We start from the raw sequence: 21,790 nt of genomic DNA on the forward strand, positions 1-21,790 counted from the left end.
GCAGAAGAATGAAAATGGACCATTCCCTTACACCATACACAAAGATAAACTCAAAACGGGTGAACAACAGGAATCCATCAAAATCCTAGAGGAGAATTTGGAAGTTACCTCTTCAAATCAGCCACAGCAACTTCTTTCAAGGCAAGTCCCTAAAGGTAAGGGAAACAAAAGTGAAAATGAATTTTTGGGACTTCTTCAAGATAAAAAGCTTTTGCACAGCAAAGGAAATAGTCAACAAAACTAAGAGACAACCCATGGATGGGAGATGTTTGCAAATGAGATTTCAGATAAAGGGCTGGTATCCAAGATCTATAAAGAACTTATCAAACTCAACACTCAGAAAACAGATAATCCAGTCAAGAAATGGGCAGAAGATATGGACAGACAATTTTCCAAAGAAGACATACAAATGGTTAGGAGACAAATGAAAAAATGTTCAACATCCCTAGCCCTCCAGGAAATACAAATCAAAACCACAATGAGATACCACCTTAACACCAGTTAGAATGGCAAAAATTAACAAGACAGGAAACAACAAATGTTGGCAAGGTTGTGGAGAAAGGGGAATCCTCTTACACTGTTGGTGGGAATGCAAGCTGGTATAGCCACTGTGGAAAATAGCATGGAGGTTCCTGAAGACATTAAAAATAGAGCTACCTTATGACCCAGCATTGCACTTCTAAGTATATACCCCAAAGATACAGATGTAGTGAAAAGAAGGGGCACATGCACCCCAGTGTTCATAGATAACCACAATATTGTCCACAATATGGTCCACAATAACCAAACTGTGGAAGAAGCGAAGATATCCTTCAACAGATGAATGGATAAAGATGTGGTTCATATAGGGGTTACAGAAGGGAGAAAGGGTGTGAGGATGGGGTAACCATGTGATGGATATTAAGAAGGGCACATGTTGTGATGAGTGCTAGGTGTTATATGCAACTAATAAATCATTGAACAGTACATCAAAAACTAATGATGTACTATATGTTGGCTAACTGAACATTAAAAAAAAGAGTTGGTAAGTGAAGGGGGGAGAAATAAATGATATAGAAACTAAGAAACAATAGAACAGGTCAGTGAAAACAGGAGCTGGTTCTTTGAAAAGATCAACAAAACTGATAAACCTTTAATGAGACTCACAAAAAAGAGAGAGAGGAGTCAAATAAAATTGGAAATGGAAGAGGAGAAATAACATCATAGAAATACAAGTAATTATAAGAGAATATTATGTAAAATTATAAGCCAACAAATTGAACAACCTAGAAAAATGGATAAATTATTAGACACAAATAACCTACCAAAACTGAAGCAAGAAGAAATAATAAATTTGAACAGACAAGTTACCAGCAATGAAATTGAATAGGTAATTAAAACATTCCCAACAAACAAAAGTCTAGGACGAGATGGCTTCTACTAAATGTGAATTTGATAGATTTCACTGGTGAATTCTATCAGATATTTAAAGAAGAGTTAATACTCATTCTTCTCAAATTATACCAAAAAATAGAAAAGGAAGGAAAGCTTCAAAATTCATTCTCTAAGGCCAGCATTACCCTACAAAAAAAAAAAAAAAAAAAAAAAAAAAAAAAAAAAAAAAAAAAAAAAAACAGATAAAGACACTACAAAAAAGAGAAATAAGGCCAATATCTTTGATGAACATAGATGTAAAAATTCTCAACAAAATATTAGCCAATTGAATCCAACAATACATTTAAAAAATTACCACAATCAAGTGGGATTTATTCCCAAGATGCAAAGTTTGTTCAATATTCACAAATCAATCAGTGTGATACATCACCTTAACAAGAGAAAGGATAAAAAAATCGTATGATCATTTCAGTAGGATGCAGAACAAGCATTTGACAAAGTACAACAACCATTCATGATAGAAACTTTCAACAAATTAGGTTTAGAGGGAACATACTTAAACATAATAAAGGCCATATATGAAAATATCACAAGGAACCTCGTACTCAAAGAGGAAAAGCTGAGAGCTTTTTTCCTAAGGTCAGGGACAAGACAAGGATGTCCACTCTTACCACTTTTATTCAACACAGTACTAGAAGTTGTACCCATAGCAAGCAGAAGACAAAAAGAAATAAAAGGCATCCAAATCAGCAAGGAAGAAGTAAAACTTTCACTATTTATAGAAGACATGACAGTATATTTATAGAAAACTCTAAAGATTCCACCAAAAAACTAATAGGACCGATAAATGAATTCAGTAATGTTGAATGATACAAAATCAATGTATAGAACTCTGTTACACTTCTGTACTCTTAATGATGTAGCAGAAAGAGAAATTAAGAAAAAAAATCCCATTTACAAATAGCACCAAAAATAATAAAATCCCTAGGATTACCTGTTAAATTTTTAACCAATGAGGTGAAAAACCTGTACCTGAAAACTATAAAACATTAATAAAAGTAATTGAAGACAACACTTACAAATGGAAAGTTATTCCATGCTGGTGGATTAAAAGACCAAATATTGTTAAAATGTCTATACTGTCCAAAGCAATCTACAGATTTAATGCAATCCTTATCAAAATACTACCAGCATTTTTCACAGAACTAGAATAGATAATCCTAAAATTTCTCAAGAACCACAAAAGACCCTGAATAATCAAAGCAATCTTGAAAAGAAAAACAAAATTTGAGGTGTCACAATCCCAGATTTCCAAATATACTACAAAGCTGTAGTCATCAAAGCAGTGTGATACTGGCACAAAAACAGACACATAAATCAATGGAAGAGAATAGAAAACCCAGAAATAAACCCATGTTTATATGACCAATAATCTTTGACAAAGGAGGCAAGAATATGTGACAGGTAAAAGATGGTCTCTTCAACAAATGGTGTTGAGAAAACTGGACAGTTACTTGCAAGAGGATGAAACTGGACCACTTTCTTATACCATACACAAAAATAAAATCAAAATGGATTAAAGACCTAAATGTGAAAACTGAAACCATTAAAATCCTAAAAGAGAACATAAGCAGTAATTTCTCTGATATTAGCCATCCAGAGATGTATCTCTGAGGCAATGGAAAAGCAGAAATAAACTCTTGAGGCTACATCAAAATTAAAAGCTCTGCACAGCTAAGGAAACAATCAACAAATCTAAACAACAGCCTCTGACTGGGAGAAGATATATCCAAATAAGATATGATGAAATGTTAGTATCAAAAATATATAAAGAACTTATAGAAATCAACACTAAAACAAAACAAAACAAAAAATCCAACTTAAAAATGGGCAGAAGTCATGAAGACATTTCTCAAAAAAAACACATACATGGCCAACAGACACATGAAAAACTGCTCAACATCAATCTTCAGGGAAATGCAAATCAAAACTATAGTGAGATACCACCTCACCTGTCAGAATGGCTAAAATAAAAAATACAAGAAACAACAGGTGTTGGCAAGGATGGGAGAAAAAAGAACTTCATGCATTTTTGGTGGAAATGGAGTCTGGTGCAGCCACTGTGGAAAACAGTATGGATATTCCTCCAAAATTAGAAATAGAATTACCATGCTATCCAGTAATTGTACTACTAGGCATTTATCCAAAGGATACAAAAATACTAATTTAAAAAGATATATGCACCCTATATTTATTGAAGCATTATCTACAATAGCCAAATTATGGAAGCCACTCACATGTCTATGGATAGATGAGTGGATAAAGAAGTGGTATATACATAATGGAATATTATTCAGCCATAAAAAGAATGAAATCTTCTCATCTACAATAACATGATTGGATCCAGAAGGTATAATGCTAAGTGAAATAGGTCAGAGAAGGACAAGTATTATTAAGATTTCAGTCATATGTGGAATTTAAGAAACAAAACAAAGAAAAAAAGGGAAAGTAAAAAATCAGACTTTTAGCTATAGAGAACAAACAAATGTTTATCGGAGAGGAAATGGGTGAGGGTGTGGGTGAAGTCAGTGAAGGGGATTAAGAGTACACTTGTGATGAGCACTGAGTAATGTATGGAATTGTTGAATCACTCTATTATATACCTGAAACTAATGTAACACTATATGTTAACTATACTGAAATTAAAAAAAAAAAAAAAGAATCTAGCATCCAAGTTATGCTATGCTCATTCTATAGATATTTTATGAGCATCTGCTCTGTGCCAAGTAAGGTGCTAGGCGATGAGATTAGCTGAGATGAACATCAAGACGAGCAGAACACAGGCCACTCTCGAAGAGTTTATAAGTTAGAAGCTTTTTTTAAAAAAGTAATAAACAATGAGTTTAAAGAAAATAATAAAGGAAGATCTAAGAGAGGTCACAAAGTCTGCCTCCTGTAGAGGTTTATCAGTAAATTGTTTCCATAGTGGTAATGAAGATCCCAGATAGTAGATGCACCTTCCTCATTCCGAAATAAAAGTATTCCAATTAAAGAAAATTACATCTCTTTGCCACCTGTTCAAAAGATTTTAAGCATCTCTAAATACCTGGGTGCTTTTCATCTTCCTGTGGTTAAATTATAGAATTTTAGTACTGGAAACTTTGAGAGAGATTATAGAATTTCAGTACTATGATGTATGAGAAAGATGATCTGGTCCATCCTCTTTGTTTTGTAGAATTAGAAGGATGAGACCCAAACTGGTTCCATGACTTGTTTCATGAATGAAGATCTAAACTAGAACTCAACTCTTTAGTAATCTACCAATACAACAATTTTATTTTCTTCATTTTTAGGTACAGAGATTTTGATGGAAGAAGGGTTTGATGGGAGTCATCAGACAACAGATTTTCTGACTAGTAGTTTTGTTTTCAGATAGAATACACACACACACACACACACACACAAACTCAAGACATACAAGATCTGCATGAAAGAATGCAGAACTAATTTAATGCTTCATATGTGGCAAAAAATATGCTATAATTCTAAGCACATATTCTTTGCTGTAAATGAGCCTGCTAATTTATTAGAACTTTAAGAAGAACTTACAGTTCAAATGTTTTGCAACACAAGTGTCACAGCAGGAGAATTACTCTTATCTCTCATAAGAAATTTTTATTTTTTAATTTTTTTAATCAGTAATTTAAGAAGTTCAACCAAGATTGGGGTAGCCCTGTGTTGATACTCACTTTATCACCTTTGATTTATTGTCATGAGGCTCATTCAGAAGAGCAGAATAATGTGAACAACAGATGCCAGGCAATTTAGTGCAGGGAGGATAGCACCAGTTGCCTTTCTATTCTCAAGCTTCTCATAATATAAGTGTGAGTAAAAGCATCTGTTGAGTAGACATTCCAGGCATATTCTTTTAATTATTGCCAGACCTTCCTAAGGCAAAACTTCATTCTTAACTTTTATTTCATGACTACATGTATGATCCAAGGAAGTAAGAGTCAAGTAGTTGTCAGGGAAATGTCAGAAACTGAAATCCTTGTTTGGATACTGAGCAGACCATGGAGTTACAGATCTTAGAAAACCTGTATATCCAAATGCCAACAGTCTGAAGTGGAGGAACTGTTGCCACAATAAACTATTGTCCAATCAGGAGCCTCTAAAATAATGAAATGCTTGTCTGTATTTTTTTTTTAAAGATTTTATTTATTTATTTGACAGAGAGAGATCACAAGTATACAGAGAGGCAGGCAGAGAGAGAGAGGGAAGCAGGCTTCCTGCTGAGCAGAGAGCCCGATGCGGGACTCGATCCCAGGACCCTGAGATCATGACCTGAGCCGAAGGCAGCGGCTTAACCCACTGAGCCGCCCAGGCGCCCTGCTTGTCTGTATTTTAAATTTAACTCACAGTATAAATTTTCTGCATTATTAATTAATATCTGGCATGTATTATATTCTCAAATGTTTGTTGATGAAAAGAATTAATTAATTAATTTTGGGGCATGCCTATACGTTTTAAAGTGTTAATGAATGCAGGCTTTCTAAATAATTGGCTTTCCTTTAGTATGTCACCATCACCAGTGCTTATAGATAGCTAGCTTATCTTCAGTTTTCAGAAACTCTAATAAGGCTAATTAGGCACATTCTTGCTTTCAAAGACAGTAGAGAACACAGATGAGTAATCACTGTTTTTGTTCACTTACACATTATTCCAGGAAAAAAAAATCAAGGGAGTTTTTATCTGTATTTAGTAACAGGTATGATTTATCATAATCACTATGCTACATGGCTTCCTCATTTGGTTTATTTAAATTCTTGGGCACCAGGTATTGGTATAGTGTTAGTGTTTGTATACAATATAAGTGTACCTTACTTGAAAGAGAAGTAGGGTTAAAGGATTTTTTGTAAAGTAAGTCAAACATTCTGGAAAACAAATTATAATAAGCTATATTTTTTTGCTGCCAAAGTGTCTTTAGTCTTTGGTGAGCTTGAAAATTTCATCCTTGATATATCAAGAAAAGATTTATCACTTAGTACAAAGGGTGAGGAATGAAATTTCACTCCAATTGCTATATCAGAGAGTCTCCCTTGAGTTGCATTTGGGATACATTCCAGATGCTATTTTCTTACACTTTGGACATGCAAGCCAATCCCCAGAAACCATATATATGTAAGGAACAATTTCCTCCCTTTTAGTAAAAAGGATAAAGCGTTCAGTTCATCCTAACAATGATAATAGTCATTACCCAGGCATTAAAAGTAGGTTGACAATATGTACCTTAGTAGCTACACTAAGTATGACAGTTATATCTTGTCAAAAGGGAATATATGAAAAAGGAATCTCCCTTTACTAATTCAGACTACTCTTAGTGATAATCCTGTCTTTTCACAAATGAGGATCATTTTTACAGACCAACAAGTTGCAGTCCTGCTTTTCTGTATTTCGTGTAGTCTCAGTATCTATGTATGGACTCACTGATACTTTGTCATAATTCCAAGGCCCTCTGTAGATTGAGACTCCCATTTAGGGAGGAACTGAGACCACAAGTGGGATATTCCAGAAGTAGACTGATTGAGATAGCATTTTGCTGCAGGATATTTATTAGAAAGTAATGCCTGAAGAAAGAGGAAGAGGAAATAGGGTTAAATAGATAGAGAAGTCAAATTGATAGAGGCCCTACTTAAATCTCAACCATCTATACAGGAAGCTCTGAATCCTTTATAAACTCGCCATGCTGGGCTGAATGGCTGGGCTTTTTATACTCCAACTCAAGCACTCATAGTATATGGGTCACCTTAGGGTATGCATTGGTCAGGAAGGCCCTCTGAAGGTGAAGACATGAAGCTGACAACAGCTTAGGCAACATATTCTTCCTTGGTGATGTATCTTGATGGCCCATCTTGATGTTCACAACCATTTACTCCTTGTGTTACTTGGGTTGACTTCATATCCTTTCAAGGGATTGCTCTAGGTTTCTGGTAGATTCTCCTCCTGAGGGAAAAATTAGAAAAGGACTTAGTAGTACAAAGTATAGCCCCTAACAATGCAGCTAGCTTTAGGACCACAAATGATATCAATCTTCTGCCTCTGATGATCAGGGTGAATGAACTATGGCACAATAGTGACTCTTCCTTGATTTCTGGTGCCCAGATACAGAGAACTTGAAGTATTCAAAGGGCAACCATAGGTTATAGATCAATGGTGGAACTCTTACTGTGCCACCTAATGAAAATACATCCTCTTTGGGGACCAAAACCTCTATTCTGGCAGAGCTTACATTTTGTGGGGATGGAAAGCACAGGGTCCTCCACAGAGTTGTTGGGGGTGGTAGTAAATAGTATTAATTCTGCTTCCTCCCCTTGGTTCCAGGACCAATGACTATTTCCTGTTGGAGATCTAGTACCATATAATGGTCTTTGATTTGGTGTATATACTTTTTTTATCCTATAGGGTAGTGCTTTATCCTTAAACAGTATCACCTCCAGGTGGTACCTGGGTGGCTCAGTTGGTTAAGCAACCACCTTCCGCTCAGGTCATGATCTCACGGTCCTGGGATCCAGCCCTGCATTGGGAATCCCTGCTCAGCAGGGAGCCTGCTTCTCCTTTTCCCTCTGCTGCTCCTCCTGCTGTGCATTCTCTCTCTCAAATGAATAAATAAAATCGTAAAAAATATACATATATCCCCTCCTAGCTGGCACTTTAACTGCTCCTTTAGCAGGCTAATCCAGTGTTCCAGCAGGCTGGAAGCTTCTTGTTATCATATGATATAACTACTAAATCCCATGATAGGCCCACTGTCACAACTTATTTGCTATAAAATGGGTACCATGGTCTGACACAATGTTTTTGGGATCTTGTAAGACAGATTAGGCACTTTGTAAGCTATCAGATACTGCTGCTAGTTGAGGGCTGAGGAGAAGAAAGAAACCGATTCCCAGAGTTTGTTATTTCTGTTACAATAATTCTTTGGCCTTTCCAGTGTGAATTTGCCCCCAAGGGGCTGGTTGTTCTCCTCAAAGAATGGCATCATATCTTGGGAACAGTATTGTTCTCTGTTGTTGGCAGTATGAATATTCAGTAGCAGCAGTAATTAATTCAGCCTTGTTAATAGGAACCCATGATGTCAGACCCATACACACCTTCATCCCTCCCACCATGCTCATTTTATTCATACGCCCAGTATCCAACACTGAGATGACTAATGACCAAGACTTGCTGATGTCAACTTTCTGAATTATTCTGTATCCTTCCAGGCACTCTTCCAGGTTTGGCCTTCTTTGTTAGGCATTAACATTTGATGCAAAATCTTTGCACTTTGTGTCTAAGGTACCTATGTATGCTACGTGCCTCATTTGAAGCCTTGTTCCCAATCTTACAATCTTCTTCCTTTCAGGTGACTAACCAACCAGCTGGGTTACTCACAGATATCTGCTAGTCTGTGCATATTCTAACTTGAAGCCACTTCTCCTTCCCAGAAAGTAGTCAGTCTGGCACAGTGTCAGAAATTCTGCTCATTAGAAATGTTCCCTATCCACTGCCTTTTAAGACACTCCTGAGTGAACTTACAGTACGGCTTCCATCCATTTTCAGTTTGCAACTACATAGTAAGTGTCTTAGTTCAGTCTGCTATAATGAAACACTACAGTCTGGGTGGCTTAAACAACAAACATGTTATTGATAGTGGTTGATAAGGGCCCACTTCCTGATATGCTGATGGCTATCTTTTCACTGTAGATAGAGAAAGGGCTAGCTCTCTTCCTCTTCTTATCGGGACATTAATCCCATCATGGAATTAATCACCTTATCTTCATTCTCATCACCTAATTACCTCCCCAAAGCCCTACCTCCAAAGACCATTCCATTGGATATTTAACGTAGGAATTTTGAGAGGACACAAATAGTAAGTCCATAGTACTAAGCCTACCAGTCCATAAACCAAGTTTGGACATCTGTTCTCAAGCAGCTGGTCATAAGACATCTCCCAGACAGCCAGAGGTATCTGCTAAAAAAAGAGGTCCTGGTTGGGGGTCTAGACTACTTGTTCATTCAGTTTGCCTATACCTCTGTCCTGCTCATGTTCCATGCCAGATTGCACTGGAACTGCTCACCTTGTGTCTGACACAACTCAGCTGATGATGTATGGTCATCTGGTGTCCATGATTAGGTGCTCAGTTTAGAGCCTAGAAGCACACTAGAATTTGATTTTCAAAACACATATAATTCTCTTCTGCAAATGGCATGGCCTTGCTACAAAATCTAAGAAGACTTTTGCATCCTTCCTACCAAGGCTTGCTGTTAGCTCTACATATCTTCTTTTCCCACCTGTGATGTTTCTAAAACGTATAGGGTCTTCCTGGTCATATGGACCACGTGGCAGAGCTACTTATCTCACAGCTTAAACCCACTAAAGGAGCTTACACAATCTCTTGAGGTCCTTGACAGGATTTTAAGTCTTTTTTTTTTTTTTTTTAAGATTTTATTTATTTATTTGACAGAGCGATCACAAGTAGGCAGAGAGGCAGGCAGAGAGAGAGGAGGAAGCAGGCTCCCCGCCAAGCAGAGAGTCCAATGTGGGGCTCAATCCCAGGACACTGGGATCATGACCTGAGCCGAAGGCAGAGGCTTTAACCCACTGAGCCACCCAGGCACCCTAGGATTTTAAGTCCTATATCTTTGATATGTGCTCCCAAATTAATAAACTCACATATCTAATTTATATTATATTTATGTATTTTAGATTATGTTATGTCTCCCTTGATTAAGTACCTCTCAAATCAGGTTCCCACTGCCCCAATTCCTACCAGTATATATTGGCTAGATCTTTCATTTCTTTGGGATATAGTCTCTTCCTCCTATATCAGACATATCAAGCTGTAAGTTAACCCTAGTTCTTGACATAATGGCCAAAAGAGGATGTATGGAAAAATCCTAATTGGGGCACATGTTTTCTTAGAGGGGGAAAGTGCTAGCATTAATGAGAGGTAGACCACATTTGTAAGCTCATAGAGTCTGGTGCTTCAGAATCTTCAGGGACCTCTATCTAGGTATCCTCATGACAAGTGTCAGGGTCCCATTTTTTTTTTTTCCAAAGAAGGCCCTGGCCTTGTTCTAACAGAGTTGTCTTGGTTAGACATTTAACCTCTCCTGGAGTTTGATCACTCTATTAAATCCTGGGCTTTGCTCAGTTTCTCCGTCCTCCCACTGGAGGAAATGAGAGCCAAACAATCATTTAGGGGAGATCTGGAGCATATAATTAGCCCAACAGAGTAATCCCGTATTAGGCAAAAATGGACATGCCTTTATACTCTCACTTTAGTTAGTCTTTGGATCTAGGCCTCTCTGGTTATGCATCTCTGCTGGTGATGTGGGCAGCTCATCTGTTTCCACCGCTACTGCTCCATCTAATTTGTTGACTCATTCATTCAACATGTATTTGTAATTATGTTCTGTATTCCAAGAAGTATGCCAGGTATAAGGGATATAGTATCAGATAAGACATTATCCTTGCTTTATAAAACATGCAGACTAATGAAATTGAGGTTACATCTTCCTGAATGGTAAAGGAGGAGGCACAATGAGCTGAAGTTGCTTAGTCCACATCACACTGTCAAATATATCCTAAGCTTATAGGTTTCATTTGAAAATCGGGGTGAAATGATACAATGGTTAGCCTTTTAGGAACAATGATGTATTTTGAAATAAACAGAAAAGGCCCATTCATGTTTGTCAAGTCATAAAATTACCCCTAAATGAAAAAGTCTAAAAAAAAACCATTATTGACAAAAATAAATAGACAATATCCTCCTTTAGGTTTTTTTTTTTTTTAAGACTTTATATATTCATTTGAGAGAGAGAGCGTGTTCAAGAATGGGGAGGAACAGAAGGAGAGGGACAACCAGACAATGCACTGAATGTAAGGCCAATGCAGAGCTAGATCTCCCAACCCTGAGATCATGACCTGAGCTGACATCAAGAGTCAGATGCTTAACTGACTGAGCCACCCAACTACCCTGACAATATCCTCCTTTTGACAGTACACTTTCTTTATATAGTCAATTCTGTAAGTTTCCATTTTCCATCCTGCCTGCTAAATGTTGTTGTTCTTGGTCCTTCCTTTTCTCAGCCTACATACTCTCTTCAGTGATGCATCTACTCAGTTACTCTTTTTGTTGATAATTCACAGTTATCTTTCCTTAGCTCTAGACCTGTGTACTCAATTGTGTTGCGAATATTCCTACCAGAATGTCCAATATACATCTCATATCTGTCTTATCTAAAAACACATTCCTCTGTCTTACACAGATCGATTACCTGCACTGTATTTCCACTTTTCTCCATCTTTCCCGTATCTGTCTAGACTGACAAGAAGTCTGTATTTTCACTATCTTCAACAAACGTGTGAATGTATAAGATCTTAAGGAGGAGAAGTAAATAATAGAATGGAAATAGATTTTCTGATGTAGTGATTAAAGTTGTCACTTTCTCATCATGGCCAGTCTTCTGTTTCTCCTACCCTATAAGTTTTATACTAGATTGAATCATGTAAAATTACCAATGTTTAAGGTTTAAAAAAAAGTCAAATATCAGCAATTTCATATAGTATAACCAAATATTGCTTTTATTATAGTAAGATAACTTCTAAAAATTTTTTAAAAGTGGATAAACTCAGTAACACTAATAAGTGCAAACATTGAAATTAATATGTTTCTAAGATAAAACTGAGCTACATCCTCGAGAATTAGCCTTCTAATGTCCCATTTTCAAGTGAGTTTAAAGAGATGTGGGCTCTGAATTATTTTATTTTATCTTATACCTGCAGTTGTTTCTGTACCAAAAAGAAAATTAGAAACAATATAAACAAGTTCTAAACCACAGTTAAGGCAGAATTGTCAAGTCTATGAACTTTATGTAAAAGTTTTTTTAAACATTTTAGTTTCAACTAGGAAATATTCTAATTTTATATTAGTCTTTAGTGAATAAGGAGGATGTGGTTACTTAAAAAAATAGAACTAGTGTATTTTAGAGTTTTACTGACTTTTTGAAAAAAATAATACTTCTTTTTAGTTCTAACAAGTGATTTATTATATGCAAGGCTTTTTGCCTTCTGAATTTCTGCTTTAGCTAACAAAATCTATAAATAGGCTATTACATATCCTATTTTATAAAAAATGAAATATTTTCAATTATTGTAGAGTTGTCTAGCTCTTAACACACAGTGTGTTTTGGCTCTAGGCTTTGTCATTTTCCTTAGTGTGTGTTAGATATAGAATCAGTGTTTTGAAACTTTTTAAATGAAAATTCTTGGTCAAAAAAGTATAAATTTCTGATAGTTCTTATAAATGAAGGCTACAGCTTCAGTGGTTTGTAGTTTTGTAGTTTTGTAGCTTTGTAGTTCTCTTAAATACCCAAGAGAAATGGTTTGGGCTCTGTGGGCCCTACAGACTCTCTCACATCTACTAAGCTCTGCCTTTGTAGGGCAAAAGCAGACATAGAGAATTACTAAACAAGTAGACATTGCTATGTCTCAGTGAAACTTAGAAAAAGAGGTAGCCAGCTTTTGGGGTCACAGTTTGCTGACTTAACTTTATCTGATATTCTATAGTACTTTATCTTCATGTAATATTTTTGCTATCTTCTTTGTATTTTAGTTATTAGTTATTTCTAAATTGACTAGTATAGTGTCTTATACCTGGTAGATAATAACTAATGAAATAATTATGAATGAAATTTTATACATTTCACCTTTGGGAAAATGTACATCATTCCTACAACACTAATTTAGAATTTTCTCCGTAAGTGTATAACTTGAAAACAGATAGAAGAAACTAAAGAAAACTGTTGGGAGGAATCAGAGTCTTAATACATTATTTATGCTCTCCTAATATAAGTTTTATTAACGATTCCCTGTGGACAAAGATATAAGCCTGTGAACTGCCCATTTTCCAGTGAGAACTTATTTCTTCCAAATTTGGTAGACTGCACCTCCTAATACTTGACATCAGTACTGACAAACTCAAATGCCCTATTGGAAGCAGGTAGTATATAGTAATAAGAGTTAAGAGCAATTGGTATGGACTGTGGCGAACGAAAGAATGCATCTAAGTAGTAACTGTTGCTTAGATCCATCCAGATTTGCCTTTGAAAATGCTTGTCTGTGCTTGCTAGGTCATCTAAAACTAGGAATCTTATTAATCTTCATATATAAAATCTCTGGATTTTTAAATCTTAGTACCTAATTCAGTTTCCGTTAATTAGTAAGCAACTGCTATGGTCTAAGCAAAATAGTTCTCTGTAGGTGACATTGATCTGGTACCCATAGTCAATACTGGGATAAGTCAATTGGGCCTACTCCATTCACTCACCTAGATTATATGTGTTAGGAAAAGGGTTTTTCCCCTGAATCAATATTAGTCTGTGTTCAGTTTCTAATATTTTGTTTACTGTCTCACAAATATTTATATTTCATTGTTCTTCTCAGATTTGATTAACTGACTATTGATCATTGTCTCAGAGTGAAAGTGTTAATGCTCTTAAAATCAGTAATCATAGAAATATATTAGATCACTTCTAATGGATATAACCATTAACATTAGAATAGTTTTTGAGAATATAGATTTGTGCTGTCCAATAGAGATACAAGGCCAGTCACAAATGTCATTTAACATTTTTCAACAGCTATATTTACAAAGGTAAAAAAATGCAGATGAAATTGATTTTACTAACATTTTATTTAAACCAAGCAATAGTACCAAAACATTCATTTTAAAATGTAATCAATTTAAACAGTGATTTAATTTTTTCATTCTTTTTGTAGTAAGTCTTCAAAATCTGATGTCTTTTACATTTACTGCACATGTCAGTTTTGATCTGCTACATTTTAAGTGCTCAATAGCCACTTAAACTCAACCACACTACTTAAACGCATCCACCTCAGCAAGCTATTTAACTCACCTGCCTTATCTGTAAGTGCAGCAGGATAATACTACCACATATGGCTCTTGTAAGGATTAAATAAGACACACAGGAAGTGCTTACCATACATGGTATATCCATGACGAGTAGATAAATAAGTAGGTAGGTAGGCAGAGAGGTAGGTAGGGGAGTGAGGGAAAGATTGATATGTAGATAAAATCATACCCCATGCTTTAACTTCAGTTAGCTTCAACATAGCAAATCATTTTTTTTCATGATTTAGGTGCCTTCTATATGCTAATTTATATTATCATACAATAATCTAAACAAAGTATAGCTATTGAAAAAATGCTTCATACATCTTTAAATAATAGTAGAAAAGGGCTTCATAACTGAAGACAGGAGAAAGATTATGTTGTTGTTGTACAGCTTGGTCTATGTTATTTTGTTTGCTATATTGTTTGAAGTAGAATCCATAAAGACAAGGTAGATGAACACTGAGCCTTGTTCACTTTGAAACAGTGTTACTGACTGCATTCTTTCATTCCTTTCAGTGCACTAAATTCACTCTTTACTCAAGCTGTTTACTCATCTAGAACACTCTTTCTCCTTTCTTCTCTTGGCCAACTGGCCTATTCTTATTCTTCAGCTTTCAGATTAGATGTCAGACCTGAGCTTTACCCTCTCTTCTCTTTCAGTCTCTACCTCGTTATCACAGTTGTTTCCTTTATAAGCCAATGTGAAGATTTGTAATTATTACTTTTTAATTTAGTTGGTTTTAGTCTCTGTATCAGACTTTTTGCCTCGTGAGAGCCTGGGTCTGCTTGCTAACAAAATCTCAGCAAAGCAATGTAGTACCAGCACAGAGCAGGCACCAAATATTTCTTGAATGACAATGGATTAATGAATGGATGTGTGCTAATATTGGGAATTTTCAAAGAAGTCACAGAAATGACTTCGTGAGCTGATATATCCACATCTAGAAGCTGTGAAAACTACAGTTCTTTATAACATCCCCTGGATTACAAATTCCACAAGGTCAAGGACTGTGTTTGGATATGAAACTAAGTGCCTCCCAGCTCAGGGCCTGCCCCATATTAGACATTCATATATATTTGTTGATTGAATGAATAGATTACTTTTTGATGTGAAGTCATAGGCTGGACATCTATACTAGGAAGAATTTTACTCTAAGATAAAATTTAGGATGAGTTAAAAAGAAACATGGGTTAAAGTGACTTAAAACCAAAATGCTGTAATAGCAATGTTGTAAAAAGTGTATTTTCTGTTATATTTTTTTCCTAAAAGGGACCTGTTGGTTTACCTGGAGAAGTTGGGACTACTGGAAGCATTGGTGAAAAGGTAATGCCTTTCAATTTTTTTCTAATGATAAGAATTCCAGGCTAAACTCAAACAGGAGACATTCATATGGCATTTTATGTTGATTAGAAATCACTCATAACTTAAAATATACCACCTGTCTTGAACATCTTAAATATATTGAAATATAGCTAATGGGATATATGTTTCTAATTTATAAAGGGCAGACTACTCTTTGCGTTGTGATGATGTGGTCTGAGGAGAAAAGATGAAACTGATGGTCTAGATTTATGACTAGATCATATTTAAATCAACTTTATCAGAGCAAGCTCCCTAAAGGAAGCAGTTTTGAAAGGAATTCAATTATCACTTTACCTGATCCAAGTCTCAGTCACAATCTCTTGCTTTTCACTTGGAATCCAGTGTGCAATTATTCGTGCATATTCCCGGCTATTGTAATGGAAATTGTAATTTGCTTAAAGATGACCTAGAAATCATTACCTTGGGAGTGATTGTCCATGTTGAGTTTCAAATTTAGGAAAGTCTTTTTAAAAAATAAAAAGTAATTCTTTACTTGAAACCAAGGGCATTTTAAATTTTTTTAATGGAATCTTATAATGGACTAGTAGGTTATAAACCAAAACTTTGGGTCTTTGACTAAAACCTGTTGTGCTCGATATAAATTGTAAGCATGATAGTCTTTTGCAATTACTACATAAGGCTACTCTGTGAGTAAGTAGAGCCAGGACTAGGAGTAAATTAGAAAATATTCCAGTTATTGCTATCCGAAATGTTTAGTTTAAGTCAAAGTCTACATGTCTAAAATTTATCACTTTTTTCCCCAGGTTTAAACTGGTCTCTTCCCAATAATTTCATGTCCATTAGTGTGCTTTATACCTATTTCAGTTCTTCCAGTCTTCTGGAATAAATAAAGTGAAACCCATTTTTGCTTTCCTTTTTCCTCCATTCTCTATGCCCAATCTTTTAGCAGGGCTTAGAGTTTTTTTCTATGTAATTTATCTTTTCTAATAGTCAATCCAAAGCCCACCCTGCCCCCAACATACTCTTATCAGTTTATGTTAAATTTATCCTGTCATATTTCTATCCTCTCATCTATCCTACATACTACAAGCAGAGGACTAATTTTGATGGGTTATCTGAAACATTTTGAAAAACCATCATTGTCTCCCTACTGTTGACTCAATTACTTTGGGTCCTCTACTTTGCTGTCAAAGTACTACATAATTTTGGCTTAATCAGTTCATCTAACACATTTTCTAATAGTCTCCAATATAAACCTTTCTCTCTCTCCTCTCATATATTACATACTTGCTCTTATTCCTGTTCTTACTGTTTTGTTTTTTTAGCTTGAGTATTCTCTCTGTTTCCCTCTATTTATTCAAAGCCAGACTGTAGGACTCAAAGTCTCATCTCTTCCATAAAGTCTTCTCAGATTCCTCTGATCATTCCTGATTTCTTTCCTTCCTGGACTTAGGATAAGCACCACACAATTTACAATTTAATTGTCCTCTAATTGATTGACCTTTGTTAACATCATGTCTCCAAATACTTGAGAGTAGACTCTAAGCCAAATTTCTGTTATAGCTCTTCAACTCTCAGTACATTGAAAGTGCTTATTATGTACTTATTGATTTTTTATTAACAATTTAACAAGTATAAAATGAGCTCATTTTAAAAAATTAGATTTGTAATTTTTTTTATTCTGACTTTGTTTTTTCTGTGCAAGGTCAAATGCTCTATACTAATCCTAGGAATTTTAATGTGAATCAGTTTAATTCTTTTAATGTGCTATGGCATATTTGATTATCATAATTATATTTGTGGTAGACAGATTACAGAAATAAAATTTTGTTCAATGGTTATAGGAATTAGTTAATTCTTAAAATATGTTTTGATACTTTTACTATCCTCCTCCTATTTTATATTCCTCAAAATGATAAGCATTTCTACTATAAAAATATTTTTAGTATTTTATTTCTTGAAATATATTTTGAGGATTTTTATTATATTAGAAGTATAGCAACTTTAAGGTAAAAATATACAATTGGTAAATTAAAAAGTATTGGCAGTTAGGATGAGATGTGCATGTAAGATATGAGTCTGACAATTTTCCTGTCAAGGCTTATCTCAGTCATGACTGATTAATTTGCCTCAATGTTTTTCTTTTTTCTTTGTTTTAAAAGGGAGAACGGGGAAGTCCAGGTCCACTAGGTCCCCAGGGAGAAAAGGGTGTTATGGTAAGAGTCATTGATTTGAAATATATGTTTCCAAAGAACATCATAATTCCAGAAGTGGAATTACCTTGAGTGAAATTTAAATAAGTGAAAAGTGTTTATTTTACAGTATATTTCCATTTGAATTTTCCTTTCCTTTGAACAATTTACCTTTCAAATGCTGATTGCCACTGCAAAGCATGAAAAATCAGATGACTTGGTCAAATGACTCTATAGCTTTAAGAGAAGAATTAAGCCACCATAAATTAGTGAAATGAATGAAAAAAGAATATGATTAGGGGTCTACTTTTCTTTTATAGCTTATAGTTTCTATAGCACATATCATTACTGTCACTCTCACAAGTGTACATGTGAGCATGGGTAAACAAAACATAAATAAGTTACAATATTTTTCTTAGAAATTTGGAAGTATTCTCAAATGACCAGATGCGTTTGTGGTCCTGATGTAATTTTTGATATGTGAAACATCAGAATCCAGAATTCATCTTACTATCTTGCATCTTTAAGGTAGTAATAGCTAACAACTATTATATATAGATTGTATTTTTTAGTTTATTAAATAGTTTCGAAACATGATAGGAATGAGAACAAAAAATATCAATGAAAGAATCTTGCTTCAGAAAATATATTGTAATAGATTTGGTGGCACATAAGACTGTCTACAAATTTATTTTACGTAAGTTATTCTTTAGTTTTAACTTCTGTTGTATCAGCAAAACTCTATAAGATTTTTTTTTTTAGCTATGTCCATTTGCTGTAAACTAAGAAATTTAATATACCCAATTAGGTTAATCAATATCAGGAATTATTATCTACTAAGAGATTCTCTGAATTATGCTGTAATTCTCTGAATTATGCTGTAAAGGGTGTGTTCCTTCTAAAATTTAACAAGCTCTAGAGTATTTATACACATTCACATTCCTTAATTATAGAATTCTCTGGCCTCTGACAATGAAAAGGCTTCATAATCTATATAATATAGTATCCATCTATTCATAACATAACAAAACCTACAGAAAGATAAGATGAATATTCTCTTCTCAATAGGTTATAGTATGTGATTCTGGTTAGCAAATTTCTTTTCTAGGCAGAATTACTAATAAAAGGATATACAGCTTCTGTATAATCATGTCATTTCTAACTGTAGTACGTTTCCCATTACCTTTTATATCTTGGATAGGAAAGGGAGATCTTATTTACATGATCACTTTTACTACTATTTATATTTTACTGGTTTGTCTTCAATGGAAATAATCAGATATGATAGAAACTTTATGTCTTTCATATTTACTCAAATTATAGGGATATCCAGGTCCTCCTGGGGATCCAGGACCCATTGGTCCCCTGGGATTACCAGTGAGTAAAATCTTTATATTCCCTTCTTCAATGTCTATTTAAATTTAAATCTATGATTTATTTATTAAAAAAAATCTTCCCATTCTTAGGCAAAATAAGTAATGTATAAACTGATGGAGGCTACTTCTCTCTTCAGTCAATGTAAAACACTCTAGAATATTTCATGGTATCTTAAACTTCCTCACTGCTACTTGCTATATTATTTACTTTTAATAATCAGTACAATTGTGTAGCCTAAAACAAAAAGAAATTTAAACTTTCTTTTGAATAACCACATATAAGAAAACAGAGTCAGTAATCAAATATACATGTGCGCGTGGATAAACAAAACATAAATAAGTTACAATATTTTTCTTAGAAATTTGGAAGTATTCTCAAACGACCAGATAAAAGTCAGAAAAAAATATATCTTTATTGACCAAAACTTGAGTTTTGAAAATACTCCATTTATTATATAGAGAAAGGTAATCAAATCTTGACTCCAAGAAATAAATTTGCTTATCAAAATTTGGCCATTATTATCAACTTAAATATGAAAAAGATAAGCTTTAATAATCCCCTAAATAGAACTATTATCAGAAATGGTTTATACTGTTTTGTGAAGCTGTTGTTTTGAAGAAAGTCTTGGTTTTCCAGTACTTTGATAGGCATGTTATTAACTTCTAAAATTAGGAAGACTAAGATTGGTACAGTTGCCAAACTGTAGATTGGTATGATTGCCAATCTTTTTACTCACGTTAGATAATAAATAAATCTTCGATCCTGTAAGAGTTCACTGTTTTTATCTACCTAATGTCATATAAATAAATAAATTTTATTTTCTAATTAAGTCTTTATGAAAAACTATCAAGTCTAAAAAATTCATGTAATTGACTTAGTAATAAGTAGATAACTTAGTCTTCATTACATCTATTTGTGACATATTTGGTGTTATTTGTGACATTTTCATTGTAATGGGAAAAAAACTCTATTACTCTTATAATTGTCATTAATGTCTAGAATAATGAGAAAGAAATCTTGCAGCAACAGCCATTGCTTTTTTGATGGACCAAGCTGATTAAACTAGTCAGACTGGCTGAATGGTTATTTATTTTTCTCTTTTCACTGTCACTCCATGGGTTGGTTCCTCCGGAAAACTAGTTGGAATGCGGGGGGAAGAATAGCAGAATAATGGGGGAGGGAAGTATGGCATTTATTTCATAAATAAAGCAAATTTTAAAGGAGATTAATCAATTTTATTTTAAGAATTCCCAAGGAGAATTACGTGACATAAAAAAAGTTTTTGCTATTTTGCTAACATTTCTGTGACTTCTGTTACTGATTTTTAAATTTTCAATGAGTAGGGTCATGTGGGGGCAAGAGGACCACCTGGGAGTCAAGGTCCTAAAGGACAAAGAGTAAGTTATCTAATGCAAGAAGTAATCTAATACATTAACCTAAATTAAAAAAAAAAACTTCATAAATAGTGATGTGCTCGATAAAAATAGCTCTATGTCTTCCAGATTGTGCTTAGATATTGTTGGCTTTTTCCTTGTTTTCGTTATAGTAGATGAACAAACTACCTGCATTAATTAAAGTGTGACTTGTTATCATTTGTACACATAAAACCATACTTTTCCATTTTATGTTTTATAAATTTTACTAATTCATATAGAACTCTTCTTTCACATTCTCAATTTCCAGTTCCATTCTTTGGGAGAATTGTAAGTGTGAAGATGTTTAAATAAACTGTTTTTCTACTCCCAAAAGACTTACAGAGCAAGGAATAGTAACATCAGGACAAAAAAGAGCAATAGGAAATGGAATGAAGACAAATGCAGGATGACTGTTAATTATAAATCAGAAGTGATATAATCATCATTGTTTGGTGATTATGTATAAGAATTAAATTAGAAATCTTTCAATCTTCGAGTTTTGTAAACATTAAATCCTTTTTTTTCCTTTGAAGAAATAAGAGCCACAATTTACTGTGTGTCCATTACATGTCAGGCAACTTTACATCTGTTTTCTTACTTAATACTTAGAACTACCTGAAGAAGATGTATCATCTCAGATATTATAGCTGAGGAAAACAGAACTCAGAGAGTTTCACTATACAGCCTATAGGCACACAGAGAGAAATGACAAAACCAGCATTCAAATCTTAGTGTGTCTATTTCCCAGTCCTGTGCTTATTTGACACCATACAGAATACGAAGGAGGTTTTTCATTTTTTTTTTCCTTGATAAATCTGAATATGTGGGTTGTAAGAATTCTCCTTTCTCCCTTGGCTTTACTTTGATTTTTAGAGCTAGTTAAAAAAACATTTAGAAAATTCTAAGAACATGGTGTCCAACTAACAAAAGTTAAAAACAAAACAAAAACTTCATTTTCCAGCGGCAAATGGGAGAAAAGTGTTAAGAATGCCCAGTTTGAAATAATAACTTTAGTTTCATGTCCTGTGTTTTAAATGAAGATTGAGGAAAGAGAGGAAATTTGTCTTTATTATTATTTCTTTTCTGAAAAACTCTTTTCCTCACTGGGTTATAGATTTACAATCTACGAATAATCCTGATGGCCAT

General features: G+C 34.4%; 1 protein-coding gene across 4 annotated transcripts in view; it reads left to right on the forward strand.

Annotated features, from left to right (window-relative positions):
* Nucleotides 1-21,790, forward strand: part of COL24A1 (collagen type XXIV alpha 1 chain) — a 402,100-nt gene that overhangs the window by 212,523 nt on the left and 167,787 nt on the right. For all 4 annotated transcript variants that reach the window (XM_047727942.1, XM_047727945.1, XM_047727943.1 and 1 more), the window contains exons 26-29: nucleotides 15,607-15,660; nucleotides 17,823-17,876; nucleotides 19,176-19,229; nucleotides 20,573-20,626. In XM_047727942.1, coding sequence (XP_047583898.1) covers nucleotides 15,607-15,660; nucleotides 17,823-17,876; nucleotides 19,176-19,229; nucleotides 20,573-20,626 — 216 coding nt within the window. The remainder of the gene's footprint in view (nucleotides 1-15,606; nucleotides 15,661-17,822; nucleotides 17,877-19,175; nucleotides 19,230-20,572; nucleotides 20,627-21,790) is intronic.

The sequence above is a fragment of the Lutra lutra genome, chromosome 4 (assembly GCF_902655055.1).
Source record: "Lutra lutra chromosome 4, mLutLut1.2, whole genome shotgun sequence".
Classification (NCBI taxonomy): domain Eukaryota; kingdom Metazoa; phylum Chordata; class Mammalia; order Carnivora; family Mustelidae; genus Lutra; species Lutra lutra.